This window comes from Trachemys scripta, chromosome 2 (assembly GCF_013100865.1).
Source record: "Trachemys scripta elegans isolate TJP31775 chromosome 2, CAS_Tse_1.0, whole genome shotgun sequence".
Lineage (NCBI taxonomy): Eukaryota > Metazoa > Chordata > Testudines > Emydidae > Trachemys > Trachemys scripta.
This window is the reverse complement of record NC_048299.1, coordinates 72,943,322-72,958,238: the sequence shown is the minus strand read 5'-3', so window position 1 is coordinate 72,958,238 and position 14,917 is coordinate 72,943,322. Positions and strand designations below refer to the sequence as shown.

The window sequence follows — 14,917 nt, the reverse complement described above, 5'->3', positions numbered from 1 at the left end:
TCTGTCTGCAGGTAGAGAATCCAGTAAATGTCTCAAGGTGACATAGCAAAAACAGCAGAGAAAATTTGTCTCCAATATAGTAGCTACAATACTATTGTTTCTATGACATCCTGGTTAGCACAGGCCAGACTAGGTGATCACAATGGTCTCTGGATTATCCAAAAAGAGGTTGGCAGAAGACTCTTACTTTTTGTACAGATCTGATGGTTTATCCCTGTTCCCCGAGAAGCATGACAAGTAGAGAGCTTGTGCAGAGGCTCTCCTTTTACAAAAAGAGGCAGCTACGCTGTCTGTCTGTACTGAAAATTAATGGAAGTGAGCGGTGGTGCAAACAGAAACTGCTCTGTATGAAAAACGCAGAATCAAAACTAATGACTACCGCGAACAGTGTGAGTTAAAATGATTAACAGCATAGCCTGAATCTATCATGCCTGTTAGTAATTAAAATAGAAATGTTCCCCAATAAATATCTTTTACAAATTTCTTCAGACATGATTTTTTCATTGAAATGTTTTTTGTTTTTTTATTAAAAATGTACACAAGCCAGCACATTCCAATAGAGACAGTTTAAAAAATATACAAACTCACAAGCCCTCCTCCATAGGGCTTGTCAGGTTCACTTCCTTTGAACAGTGGTGAAAGCTGGCATCTGAATGGGCTGGATAGGGTGGACTGGCTGAAATATTGGCTTCTTTCGCATATCAGTGTGTGTTTTCACTGAAGGGAGAAGCTGGTTTCTTTTGATGATCTGCAGTGCCAGTTGAGTGTTACCTACAACACAGATTGTTTCTAGTTAAAATTCACTTCTACCCATGACAAACTTGAGTCACAGGAGACAGAAAAAAATCTTGAAAAGTCATCTAGACAATCCCCTGCCAGTGGTAGCTCCCGCCCATGCAACTCAGGTAAACCTTATGCTGCAGCTGGTGTATGCTATTGCATACTGATCAACATACTGATAAGTGGATGTCACCTACTAATGAATATCAAAACGAAAGATAAAGTTGAAGCAACAATACTGCTCAATTCTAGCTGCTGTTCCTAGCTATTAACAGTTACACCCTTCAGGACAGACACTTGATTTTAGACTTTAGAGTTGGCAGAGTACTTGACACTATGAATCCCCAGAGCCATCTTGCCCCTACATCCAACTTGGACTTTTGTACAACCCTATTAGATCCGAAAACATAAAGGTTCTTAAACAATTATACTCTTTTGCCGTCACAGATCTCTCAATCATCCCCACAGAGTACGTAGTACATAATAAATTGAAACAATTGAGACATCAAGGATACATATACAAATCAGAAAACATTAAAGCTAAGATTCCAACTTAAATCAGTCATGCTTAGAGCTAGTCCATATTTTTCAAACAAAAGGTTTCATTGAAAAATGGCCTTTAAAAAAACCAACATGACCCCGAATTGTTTTCTGTTTAATGAATTCTGAAAAGATCGGGTTTTGATTTTTCTCTCAAGTCATGTAACATGAAAAGAGGGGGAAAGAGAGTAATGAGAATTTCTGAACTGAAGTGATGTTTCTATAAACAACTCTAGTCACACTAAATATCTATACCACTTTGAGAAGGAGACCTGAAAAGGAAAAGAAAATGGGATTGTGCTCTTCTGCTTTGTAAATTAAGTAAGTAAAGCCAGAAGGGTTTCCCAAAGTTTGCTTTAAAAAGAAAAGAAAAGAAAAAACTTCAGGTCTTGTCTAGAGCTGTCATTAACGTAGTAGCTGTGCAGTCAAAGAAACCAGGTAAGCAAAATCTGGTTAATTGAAGGGACCTGATTTTTATTCAGACTATTTAAAAATTTTTGGTGGCACCTGTTTTTCCTCAAAAGAGGTCTTTGTTAGATTTCTTATCTTTGACATTGAATTCCTCTCACTCAACATATACATTATCCACAAAAACCAAAGAATATGAGACTTCATACTTATTTTGAAAATATAAATTGAAAAATCTTAAAGGAAAACTATCAGCTTAAGTCACACTCCTGTCTGAATAGGTTTTATGTACTATTTTTACCTGTAACACATGATTGTAACAGAGATTAGAGTGGTGACAAATTGAGCACCGACAGCACTTTCTGTTCAGTTACTAATGCCCCAATCCTGCAGGTGGTTCTGCTCTGGGGGTCCCTTGCATCCAGAGTCCTGATGGCTTCAGCAGGGCTCCATGTGGGTGCTTGGTTGTGCCCATTCAGAGCAGCTCAGAATAAGGGCCTTCATTCCTGTTCTATGTGGGTCCTTCACACAGAACCAGGGGAAATAACATTTACAGGAATGGGAAAAAGTTACTCCTCATCTTACAGTAACTGGAGTACTTTGAAATGTGCTGTCCATATACACATTGCACTTTTGGTGGACATGAGCAGTACCCGGAGAGTCCCTGTGCTCCACATAAAGGCAGAGTACACCAGTGCTCTCTGTTTCTTCTGAGCTGCAGAATCTGAAGGATAAGGATGCCAAAGTTGAGTGGATGGAGGGTGTGTGGAATGTGCATGTGAAGAACATCTCTTCAGTGAAGCTGATGATGATGCTTGAGCTCTAGCTCAATGAGCCCAAGGAACCAAGTGGCTCTACTATGGCTACTTCATAGCAGGTCTTGATGTAGTTGGAGATTCAGTTTGATGGTCTCTGTATTGATATGGCTGATCCCTTTATTCTTTTTGCAAAAACAGACAAATAGCCTTGGAGAATATATGAATGGTTGTGTCCTATGCAGATAGAAGGCTAATAACCCTCCTGCCATTTAAGGAATGTAGCGTTACTTCTGCTCTTGAGGCAAGAGGCTTGGAAAAGAATACTGGCAACCACTCAGTAACCACTTTTGGCAGGAACTTGGAATGTGTCCTTGAGATATCTTATCGGAATAGAAGATTGCGAAGGGAGGGTCAGCCATCAGTACTTGGATCTCACTTGGCCATCACATCAGCAAGATGGGTATTTTTGCAGAAGTGTAAAAAGGAACAGGTAGCAAATGGTTCAAATGATCTGCTCATGAAGGACTGAACTACTAAGTTGAGGTCCCATGGTGGAATGAGGTACTCAATCAGTGGGAATACGTCAATCAGCCCGTTTAAACATCTCATCATAGTCACGTGAGAAAATACTGTGTGTTTTTCCAGTGGGGGTGGGGAGCTGAAAGTGAACCCTGACTGAACTCAATGACAAAATTATTGTTCTTCAGTTCTAGCAAATAATCTAAGATTTGAGGTATCAAAGAATTGTGAGAAACAAACAATCAGCCTTCTATAGCACCAGTGGGAAAACCTTGTCCATTTTGGCAGGTAGGTTTTTCTTGAAGACCCCTTCCTGGTGTTCATAAGGATATTCCTCACTGGAGAACAACAGGCATATTCTACCAACAACATGCACCTAGGTACCACACGATGAGATGGAAGGATTTCAGTCCTGGATGTAGGATCTCTGCCTTGTTCTGTGATATGAGGTCTGGGAACAGAGGTGGGTTGGGAGGTTGACAGGTATAGCAGGTCTGTGAACCAAAACTGGCATAGCCATGCCAGGGCTATCACAATCAACTTGTATGAATCTTCCTGTTGACCCTTGCAGAGCACTCTCAATATCAGAGGGTAGGCATATATTAAGGTCCCTGACCCTGGAATCAGGAATGCATTTGCCAGGGAGCCCAGGCTGATGCCTCCCCTAAAACAAAATATTCAACACTTCCTGTGACCCCATGCGGCAAACAAGTCTATCTGGAGGTGACCCGAGAACACAGTTCTTGATCTCCCAGTAGTGATTCTGGAAGAAGTGCCCGCTCAGTTTGCCTGCCAATGTATTTTAAATGCCTGGTAAGTATACTGCTGAGAGGACAATCTAATGTTAGATGCATCAGGTCCACAACCTGACAGCATCTTGGCTCTGCATTGTTTTTTGATGTAGAACATGGTAATTGTATTGTCAGTCATTATCCATACCAACTGTCCTCTGATAAGTTTGAGAAAAGTCTTTAATGTTTTGCATAAGCTCTGAGGTTGATGTGCATCCTTGCTTCCCATACCATCCAGAGGCCTTGCACTTCGAGCAATTTCATACGACCCCCTCCCATCCCCTTAGTGAAGCATCTGTCACTATGGATGTGATTGGGGGGGGGGAGGGGCGCAGGGGTGAAGAGAATGGAAATCAATCCCTTTGCAGATGCTTGCTGAGTTTTTCCAGTGTGTCAGGGAGGACAGAACTAGAGAGGACACACAAAGACGCATTACTAATGATGATTGTTGGGTCAGTATACCAGCTTCAACCATCTCTGCAAGCAGAGGAGGTGAGGTCTGGCATGTGGTGTCACAAAGGTGACATAGGATACATGTCCTAGTAGCCATGAGACAGATCCTTGCTATGGTATCTGGGTTTTGTTCCAACTGACAGATGAGGGACGGTTGTTGAATCTGTCCTGAGGGATGTAAACCACAGACTTGGTGGAATTTAAGACTGCTCCTAGGAATTCAATGTTCTGGACAGGAATTAGGCTGGATTGCTGCAGAGTGACTTTTGAGGCTAAGCTGCAGCAGAGGTATAGTGTAGAGGCGGATGGAGTCTGAGGCACGTTGAAGAGGAACTCGTATTCAATGTCTGTTGGGGAGAGGGGGTAGTGCCCCTTGGCATAGGAAGGGCTGATAATTCCCCACTTAGTGTCACCACTATCTGCAGTGTTATTGAAGGCTGTGGTTTAGATAGGGGATAATAAAGGCATTTTGCATCATCATTGGTTATGGGCATGGACCCTTTGCATGTGGGGCAATACTTAAACCCGGGAGACTTAGATGAGACCATCCTGGGTCTTGACAAGAAGTCAAGCTAAGCTAAAACTTATCTAACCATAATATACTGTAAGACTACTAAAACTATTAAAAACGGTCAACATTATTAATTGTGCAGTAGCAAGTTACTGGCAGTTGAACAGGCAGTGAGCTCAGTCTGAAGCCAGATGTGATTAAGAGGAATGGAGGAGTGCAGTGCGCTCTGCCCTTACATGCCCTCAATATGGAGCATGAGGACTCTCAGGGCACACATGTGAGATCCAAGTACTGCTGACTAAATACTCTGGACTCAAGTGCATGATGCAAATGTGCATATGGACAAGCAAGTGAAGGAGAATACTGAACTGAGGATGTCTCAGGGGCAGGTGTAGTACATGGCACTATTTAACTCATTTCTGGAAGCTTAATAGGTTTCAAGTTGGTGTCCCTTAAAAACAAAAACAAAAAACCTTCTTTATACAAAAGGTGCAAGAAAGTGCATAAACTCTCTCATCATTCAATCTCCCATAACTCACTAATTGATAGGATTTTGCTCAAACTTTCCAAGACAAATTGCTTTTGTACAGAGACAATGCATGGAAAATTTCAGCCCAGAAGATGAATGCTTTGGAAAGATATGAGTGCATAAGAACAGGTTTATGGTAGACGTTGTTTTTAAGTCTGCAATACAGAAGGCACTGCCACAACCAGCAGTGTAATTTAGGCTAAGAGTCCTTGTGTAAAAATAAGCATTTATCAGTTACAAAGGAAACAAAAACTTAAAGAGATGGCAACCAATGGCACCATGTAGAAGTGTGTACACATGCACACACACACGAAACATGGACAAAAAAAGCTTTGGACTTGAAATGTGGGGAACAATTAATTGCACAACTTGCTGAGCTGTAACACATCTGAACTCAAAATCTAAATAGACAGTATATTTCTGATGCTACTAAAGGCTTTATTCTACTGCTTTCTCTTCAAAGGTTGGGAGATTCCTTTGTGAAGTTTGCAGTAAGGCCTAAAATAATAATTAAACACAAGCAGCATGAGAGGCACAGGGAGCGCCAATCAACATAAAAGGGGTTAAAATTGTTTAGAAAATATGCTAAAATTACTTACCATTCTGTAGTTCAAGATACACAGCCAGTAGAATGGCCTCCGGGGGAATTTCTTTGGGATGGATCAGTGAAGCAGCCTTATCCCAAAATAAGAGAGAAAAAGGTTAACAACACAACAGATAATTTAACAAGACTGAAAATACCAGCTGACAGGATAGTTATAAGACAGGGCAATAAACAAACTAAGGTACTATTCTTGAAATATAAATACCTGCCATCAGGTCCATGTATGCAGAGAGGATGACAGATTATCTGCCTTGTAAGAATATTTCACACCTCTACTCAGAGGCACCATCTGCTTTTTACATACATACATGACAAATATAAATGAGTCATTCCTGAGCCAATCTGAAGGTTTTGTTTGTTTTTTCTTGGAGGGGTGATTTCCCAGATGAGCAATTCATTTAAAATCTCCCTACGGTCACATGACCAGATCCTCCGTTATGAAGCTAATGAACCTATTCAGATGTGCATCAGCTAGGATCTCTCTCTCTAGTCCCAACCTGCAGCAGTTTGAGAGCACAGTGAAATGTCATTGTCTCAGCCAATCAGAGTGCAGAGTACAGTTACTTAGTTCCCTGTGCTCAGATTGGTTGCCATTGATTTGTACAGATGTTTATTTCTCAATAATCATATAGTATTTGATTCCCCATACTCTGATCAGCTGACAGAGGCAGCCTACAAGGATTTCATGATCACAATACAATTATTTCTCAAAACTGTGTGGTAAATATGCATCTCTCCAATCAGTCACTCTGATCTCTGTGCTCTGACTGGCTCCTATACTCAGAAAGCTCAAGCACAGTGTCATTCCTTTCAGTCAAAGCAGAAAAATTCTCGAGATTAACATGCTAAGAAAAACAGCAAGGGCTGTCAAGCTTCTGAAAGGGAAAATGTTATTAAATATTTGACTAATTTCCCTACTCTTCATCCTTCAACCTCAACTTCCTTCCCTCTACAGCTGAGCAAGCATCATTGTTGTATTTGTGTTCGTCTTGATTACACTGGAAGAAAACAGCCCTTCTCCTAGTCAATTTTGAAACATGTAAACAAATATATTGCAGCTATTCAAACAAAAGCCTTGCTAAGCTATGAGGAAAGGAAGTAAGAAGGAAGAAAAGATAGATAAAAGGGAACGATGATGGGAGAGGAAAGGCTATGATTTTTTAAAAACAATTTCCCTTCCTGAAGTTACTTTGAATTTCATTTTAAAGTGTGAACAATTAAATATTTCCAGTACAACAAAGATGCTTCCCACTAACTCACTAATCACCAATTGGTAGACTCGGGGGCCTCCAGGTTTATTTGCTATAAAGCCCTTAGCCTCAAAGTTTGTTCAGCCCAAAATACAGCTATTACTTCACTAAAAAGGAAGAACACTGCAATTATATTAACTGAACCTGTACACGTGCATTTGGGTTTATACCCCACCACAACACATACACACATTCCTGAAAAGTATGGGACCATATTTGTGAAAACTAAAAACATGGGACAAGATGATTCTGTATAAAAAGCTCTGGTCCAAGCGGTACAGTTAAAAGACTGAACAGCAACTGGGTAACTTGATAGCAAAAGTGCTATTTCACCATTTGATTTGCCCCATTTCTCTCTGCAAGATATAAAATCCAATGGTGTCCCTGCCCATTGTTTTTCTAGTTGGTTTCACTCAGTGTTGAACACAGCCTGTTTAAATATGCACAGTGAAGTAAGTCTGTGTCTCCTCTCTTTCACACATGGTGGTAGTTACATGTAGCACTCAGTGACATGGATCTGCTCTATTGAAAGGAAGGAAATGAACAGCTTTGAATAGCTTCAACTTCAATTTCTTCAACTTCAGAGTAGTATCCTGTTTTGGACAGTGATTAAATTATGACAGCCTAAGTTATTCTGCAGAGAACCTTTTTTAGTTTTACAGAGAGGAGAGCTGCTACACCGAGGGAAGAAAGGAAGAGGGAGTAAAAGCTAGAAAAACTTTAGGAAACTGAACTCCAAGGACAATTAACTCCCTCAGCCTCAGGAAACCCCTAACCTTTCAGCACAAGTATTTGCACATTTTTTGTAAGTACTCCACAAGTGAAATTCTTGCATTCAGGCAACAGAAATGGAATGTTTGTGTTTAGATTTTGATATGACGGATAACAGCTATAAAGCATCCTAACTTCCCACCAAGGCAGTTGAGCTGCTTTACAGTCTTAAAAGTAAACTAAAATCAAGTTTTAGCAGTCCAGTATTTGGAATCCAAAACACCACAAAAGTTCTGTTTTTAAGGGCAATAACTATCACCAGTTTTGGGAACAATTAAGCGTCAGATTAATTTTAAACCCACCCACCAACAGTTTAAGGCAAATGTGAAGAAAACGGCTAAAATTACAGGCTTAATTGACTGCTTTAGAGAGTTTGATGCTTTTGGCTTCCCTTTAGCCACTCCAATGTTTTTTAAAACAATGAAGCTAAAAGGGATGTTAGCATGATGGTTGACATAATTGAGAACAACTTCATTAAAACTAATCCACAACAGCTCTTATTTCCAGAACAGCTCATTTAAAATAGTTCTAGACCATTGTCTCAATATGCAATAAAGTGTGAACATAAATATTTCCAGCATAACGACAAAGATGGCTCCTATATAAGGGAACAGTACATAAAGTTGTCTTGAGGTTTGTTTTTTCACCTGGTGGAGACACTTGCGAGCTTTATCATATTCACTTCGCAAGCAGTAAGCACTGCCAAGGTTAAACAACATCATTGTTCGTGCAGAAGTGACTGAACTGGGATAACACTGGGGTGTCTGCTTGCCAGCTGAAAGAAAAAATAATCAAAATTATTTCACACTTTTGATTTCATTCCGCACTGTGGCAAGACAAATGCCTGCATTACTTCTGGATTCTGGAGCTATTACTTACAAGATTCCATCACCTCATTTTCTCCTTTGTCTGACCCTGTAGAGACAAGAAAAGCCAGAATGTTCTGTGAGCCTTCTTAAGGCTTTTAAAAGAAAACCCTATCGTTTTATGACAGCAGATTCAAGCTGGACTTTCCCTTCATGGACTGACTATGGTAAACCAGAAAATCTATCAGCTTGTTAGAAATCATGGACCATTTAGAAAGCTTTCGATTTTCATTTAAGGGGTTTGCTTATCTAAAAACATCTTTTAAATCTACAGTATAATGATGTGCAATAAAGTTTAAACTGCAAATGTGCCATTCAAATCAGAACTGCTACTGAAGGATGAACTGTATTGATGTGATCTAAAAGTAGCTGTTTTTATTACATTCCCCACCCCACCCACCAAAAGTGTTGGAAGATTTAAGATACAGATTTAACCATCTCCCCCTCTCATATCCCCACAGTGTATGTGAAGGTCATTTAAATTCTGAAAATGCGCATAGAGGGGGAAAAAGGGTGAAGTGTTAGTAGGTCAGAGGCCCAAGCATTAACTGTAATTACATATTTAATAAACTTCCAACAAATGATGTTTAGACAAACTGATGAGCAATACATTAGTTATTTTGAACTAAAATTACAAATACACATAAGGTAAACCAAAAACTAAGGACTAAAGAACAGCCCATCCACCTCACAAAAAATGCTGCAAATTTATAGATGTTGCAAGTTACAGAAGGAAGACAGCTGAAAGCAAGACCGGTTCTAATCAAGTGTAGACTCATTAACCTTGATCCTGCTCGTTTGAAGAGATCCCCAGGGAAACATCAGTGACATTCTCAGGGTTCAAGTGAGTAATGGCATCAGAGATTCTGTCTAGAGAGATGAGAGCCTCTGCTGCATACAAATGGCCAAGAAACCTACAAACAAACAAACATTCAGATACAAATTCCACCTGGACAAGTCTCATTACCACATTACTGTTTCAGAAGAGAAACTGGATGTATTTGTTTACCTGAGTGACAGTTTGCTGCATTGAAAATATTATGGAGATACTTTTATAAGTGACAGTCATTTGACTTTGCCATTTTAGTCTCCAATACTACAAACACTTGTGCATGTGAGTAGTCCCAGTGAAATCAGTCGTGCACAAGAGTTTGCAGGATCAGGGCTATTCTCCAAAGTATCCAGTTGCCATTTAATAATAAATAATAAGAATAATCATTAATAATAAATAGCACTTATGTAACACTTTATACATTCAGATTGCTATTCAAAAAACATTAATTCTCACAACATCCTTGGGAGGTTGGTATTAGTTTCTCCATCTGCCAAATGGGAATAGAGACAAAGGCTAAGTGATTTCACACCCAGAAGAAAAACCACCAACCTGCTACTAGAGTCTGGTACTAAAAACAAACAACATTGCAAGCATAAATTTATACCCCAAAGAGGGAATATAGGCTGTCACTTCTTGCTCTGTTCTACACGCCAGTACAGCACCTAGCATAATGGGATGCCCATTCCCAACTGAAGCTCCTGGGAGCTACTGCAATACAATTAACAACACAGAGATGTTTATGATGTTTTCCATTTTTAGTTTAGCACAAGCAGTCTGCATTTTTTAAAATTAAATTTAAATGTTCTAATTAAGATTGCATATTAGAAATTAACACAATATGCAAATTAACAAGCAAATATTAACTTGTTTTAAAGTTGAATAAAAATTTTATATACTTATGTATAAGACAATATAGAATCCATTTCAAATTACAGCAAAGTTGTTTTGTTTTAAGTTAATGATTAGCATGTGCAAGGAATTTGACAGTTTGTATTAAAAGGCAAAGCAATTATAATATAAACTATCAATGAACTGAAGCATTTTAATATGAAGCACATAATCTAAAAAGACTGCCAGCTCCATCCATGTAATTTACCCCATTCAGGAACATGAAGAAAACAAGCATAATTACCACAGAGAACAGCTAATTATGCAAGGCAAGGAATGTAAACGGCTGTCTTTTGCTCCCAAACATTACTCTGATCTGTTATTTCTCCATTTGGGGCACAAATAGTAGCATACCCATTACAAAGCAGTTGTAGCGGACTTCCAAATTTAATAATATTTGGGTCATAAAAGGATTGTACAAAACTACAATGAAGTAACATTAGGCATGTAACAAAAACAAAATTAAGATCAGTTAATTTCTTGACATGGGTGGGTTTAGCGTGTATATTGCCAGCAAAGTACTATAAGCATGACTGGATTAACTCATTCCGTCATATGTACGTATGGCAACAGATTTGTGAAACCCACCATGAAATACCACTGATAGCCAGGGAGTGAAGGATAGGGTTCAAGATCATTTGTTTGGTTTTTTTAAAACAAAAAGCCATCAGAATTGTATGACAATAACATGACCAAGTCCAACAGGAATATTACACAAATGTAATCTATTCTGTAAATGTAGTTGGATTTCTTTCAAAGTATCTTGCCTATCTTTTGGAAGTTAAAAGCCCCTTTGAAGCTAATTTGCACACTGAATACCCAGAAAGTAGCAGTCTTTGTGGAGAGCAGTTATTGCTCATTCACGGCAGTCTAACGTTAAATACATATACAAATAAGTAACTAGCACTTCCATAGCACTTTTTACCTGTAGGGCTCAATAAACTGTACAGAAATAGTAAGCATTGTTATCCTCATTTTGCAGATGGAGACACTGAAGCACAGAAGCTATGTCTCACAAAGTCACTCAATGGCAGAGCCAGGAATAGAACCCAGGCCTAAAACATCCAGTTTGGTGCTCTAGTCACTGGACCAAACTGCCTCTTCAGGATTAACAAGAAGCACCAAAAGTGGTTACAGAATCTGACCATTCCAATAATACAGATTTCATATACAAAAAGTTAGGCCCCATTCCTGCTTGTCAGTGAGTATTTTCCACAGACTTCAAGGGAAACAGGGTCAGATCTAATATTTGCGTCCTTAGACTTAAAGGACGAACTGGCAACAAGTTAAAAATGTTGGCACTTCAACTCAGATTCTTCCAGATACCAGGGGCAAAAGAATGGTCAATCCAGACTTACTTAAGAGATCCTGACAGCTTTGGCTGCTGAAGAAGTTTATCTGCATGATTCAAAGCCATAAGGTTATCACCCAAAGCCAGAGCAACATAAGCACTGCAGGCAAGTATTGAGCACCTGGAGGAGGAAAAGAAAAGGAAAATGTTGTAGTTTCAAATCCAAATGTAATTGTCCAATTCTTGTGTTAATAAATACATATAGAAAATTCTCATAAAGACATGCTGGGTCCTTTTAAGAGGATTTTGGCACAAAGAACAGCTAAGCTGTTGGGATAGCTGATTATTTGATATACATATAAGAAGGCCCTAATCCTTTTTTCAGATCACACCGTTTCAGACCTGACTTCTATATGGCATACATTACAACAAACGTTATCTGTAACATCGTGCAAGGGGTTGGTTTTCATAGTTTTAAGCAGTCCAAGAGGGCCTGTTGGCTGTCGACAGTGATTTGGACGCCAAACTTCAAATCCGTGAAGAGGCTGAATGGCTGGAATAACCATGTATAAATTCAGGATTCCTATATAGCAACAGTACATGAACATTTAGTGGTCTATGAAAAATCCTATTTTAATCTCCAGAAAATGTGAACTTTTAGAAGTTAGTTATACTGTTTTCTCCAAAGCAACTGTACTATAGTCCAGCAATCTGCAACAGGAAACATGTTAAAATGCTCTGCACATTTAGGCTCAAATATTTTCTCTAGGAGTACTCACTGGATGGAATAAAATTTGTCCAGTAAAATAAAGTTCCAAATTCTCACTTTATCAACACTTTATAATATTCAGAAAATCCACACAAATTATACTTTGATTTTATGACTTGTGTTCTGGATTCTTTTAGCCTTGAACTTCAGTTGATATGTTCCCATTTTATGAAGCAATAAAGTGATACTGCAAATTTGCAGATTTCTGCATCATGTAACTTGATATGTAATCTCCTTGCATCACAGATTTATTGTAATAAGCCTTTTATTAGAAAATGGTTAACAACCACTCGGGTCGATCATATTGATACTTTCCAGTATTTGTACTATATTAATGTGACCATAAAACCTTAAAGTATTAAGGTAACAGTCTGAAGTTTTCTACACTGATTCCACTATTTTAAAGCTGAAAACACTGATTTCAACACATAATTGTAGTGCTGTATCAGAAGATTCTATGAGATAAAAGTGCCAGAGATATTTAACTACACAGTCTTTTAGATGTTACTTGTGCAGTTTCATGCATTTCTAAAGCACAAGATTTCCTGAAATTCTTGTAACAAAAATCTGAACCACACATTCCACATCTTCAAACAATAGTCCCACATCAGGATGTCAGCATTAGGTCAAGCTTTTATAGCTTGTCATTTTTTTCCCTTCTCCACCCCTTAAACACAGCACTTTGGAATATTTCCCACTTCATAAGACATAGTTCAATGTAGGCTTGCTTTGTCTTCAGGGCATGAGCCTTCACCTTCCTTGCCTTGGAACTCCTTGCTGCAAGAACAGATTCTATGCTTCTGCAGGGAGGAAGAATGAATCCTCAGGTCTCATGTTGGGAGTTGACAGAAGAGTGCATTAGATTCTCCTGCCAGGAGGTGGGCTATTACAGCATCAACTTTCTGGCAACTGTCAAACCTACTTTTGGTCCAGCAGTAAGTTATGTCTTTATTCCTGTTTCCCAGGAGGCCTGCTCTTTAATTATACACAAGCACTATAAGAAATTTCTCCACAGTTTTCCCCACACTCTATTCCTCTTTTCATGTGACATATGAGCATGATAATCTGAAGCCGCACAAAAGCTTTCAAGAAAGGGAGGAAGGCTTCCACCTTAGTTCCCTAAAATATTCTTGAAAGGTTGAAAGGTTGCCAATAAATAAAAGAAATAGGATTTTCTCTCGTACTGAATTCTAACTAGTATGTTTTCTTCTATCTCAAGGGAGCACTACTTTTAACAAGGAGAATAGCTAAATACTTTTACCGATAAGACTAATTTGTATAAAAAGGCCAAGCCTGTACCGACACAGAGCTGTTACATCTGTCCCAAGCCAAAATTTACTCTCTCCCCTCCACATCTTTCTATATGTTCAATTTTTTTTTTTTAATATTAAAAAGAGACACTTATTCGCTATCACAAGTTACCCTCCAGTGAAATGCTATTGGTCTGGAAACCCTCATATTAATTAGTATTTTAGGAAAGAGACACCGCACAGCAACAGGCAACTACAGAAGAGCAAGATGTTTACATTAAATTTTCTTGCTTGCAGTATTGTTCCTCTCACACTCTGATTCATTGTCAAACCTGTTAAACCAAACAGTCAAGAGATCTGACAGTTAATCAGAGTGGAAGAATTGCATCACAAGGGAAAAGACAAACTAGTTTCTCCTTCCCCCCTTCTCCCCCCCCCCCCCAACCCCCATGAGGCTTCTGAGAAAACTCCACAGGCTGCCTTTAAGCACTGGAGAGTCCCAGCATTACTCTGCTTCTCTGTTCGCTGAAGTTTCGTTTGGAAAAAGATTTTTTTTTAAACTGCCAGATTATGTCAAACAACCTGTTGTGCAGGACTTGACAATAAGATATGTCAGCCCGCATAGACTCAGTTTATTGAGCCTAAACCAGATACTGAAATTAGCGTAATCCATGTAAAAAGGCTAACCAGGATAAATCCAGTCATTCAAAACTGATTGAAGGGGAGAGCTACAATGACATACAGTGCAACTCTTTAAAAATATATATCAAACAATGGAATTTCCGGAATAATATGGAGAAAATCTGCAAGCTGAAATAAATATAGAATACCAAATTAAACACAACATTGCCTATCTTTACTCTAGTCACATTTCAATATGGCCAAATGCAAGGTCACATCTAGGAACACAGTATGCAGGCCCTGCTTGCAGGATGGGGGACTCTATTCTGGAAAGCAGTGATTTTAAGGTTTTCCACATTTAAATGCTACAGTGGCACAGCTGCGCTACTGTGTCTCTTCAGTGTAGACACCACCTACGCTGATAGGTGTGGTACTCTCGTTACTATAGGTAATTTACCTCCTCAACAGACGGCAGCTAGGTTG

General features: G+C 39.0%; 1 protein-coding gene across 1 annotated transcript in view; it reads right to left on the bottom strand.

The window, feature by feature from the left end:
- Positions 1-495: 495 nt before the first annotated feature.
- CNOT10 (CCR4-NOT transcription complex subunit 10) overlaps positions 496-14,917 on the bottom strand; it is a gene marked incomplete in the record, with an annotated part of 58,912 nt that continues 44,490 nt past the window's right edge. Inside the window, 6 exon segments of the mRNA XM_034760852.1 lie at positions 496-771; positions 5,889-5,964; positions 8,562-8,689; positions 8,794-8,829; positions 9,564-9,694; positions 11,862-11,975. Of these exon segments, the coding sequence (XP_034616743.1) occupies positions 617-771; positions 5,889-5,964; positions 8,562-8,689; positions 8,794-8,829; positions 9,564-9,694; positions 11,862-11,975 (640 nt within the window).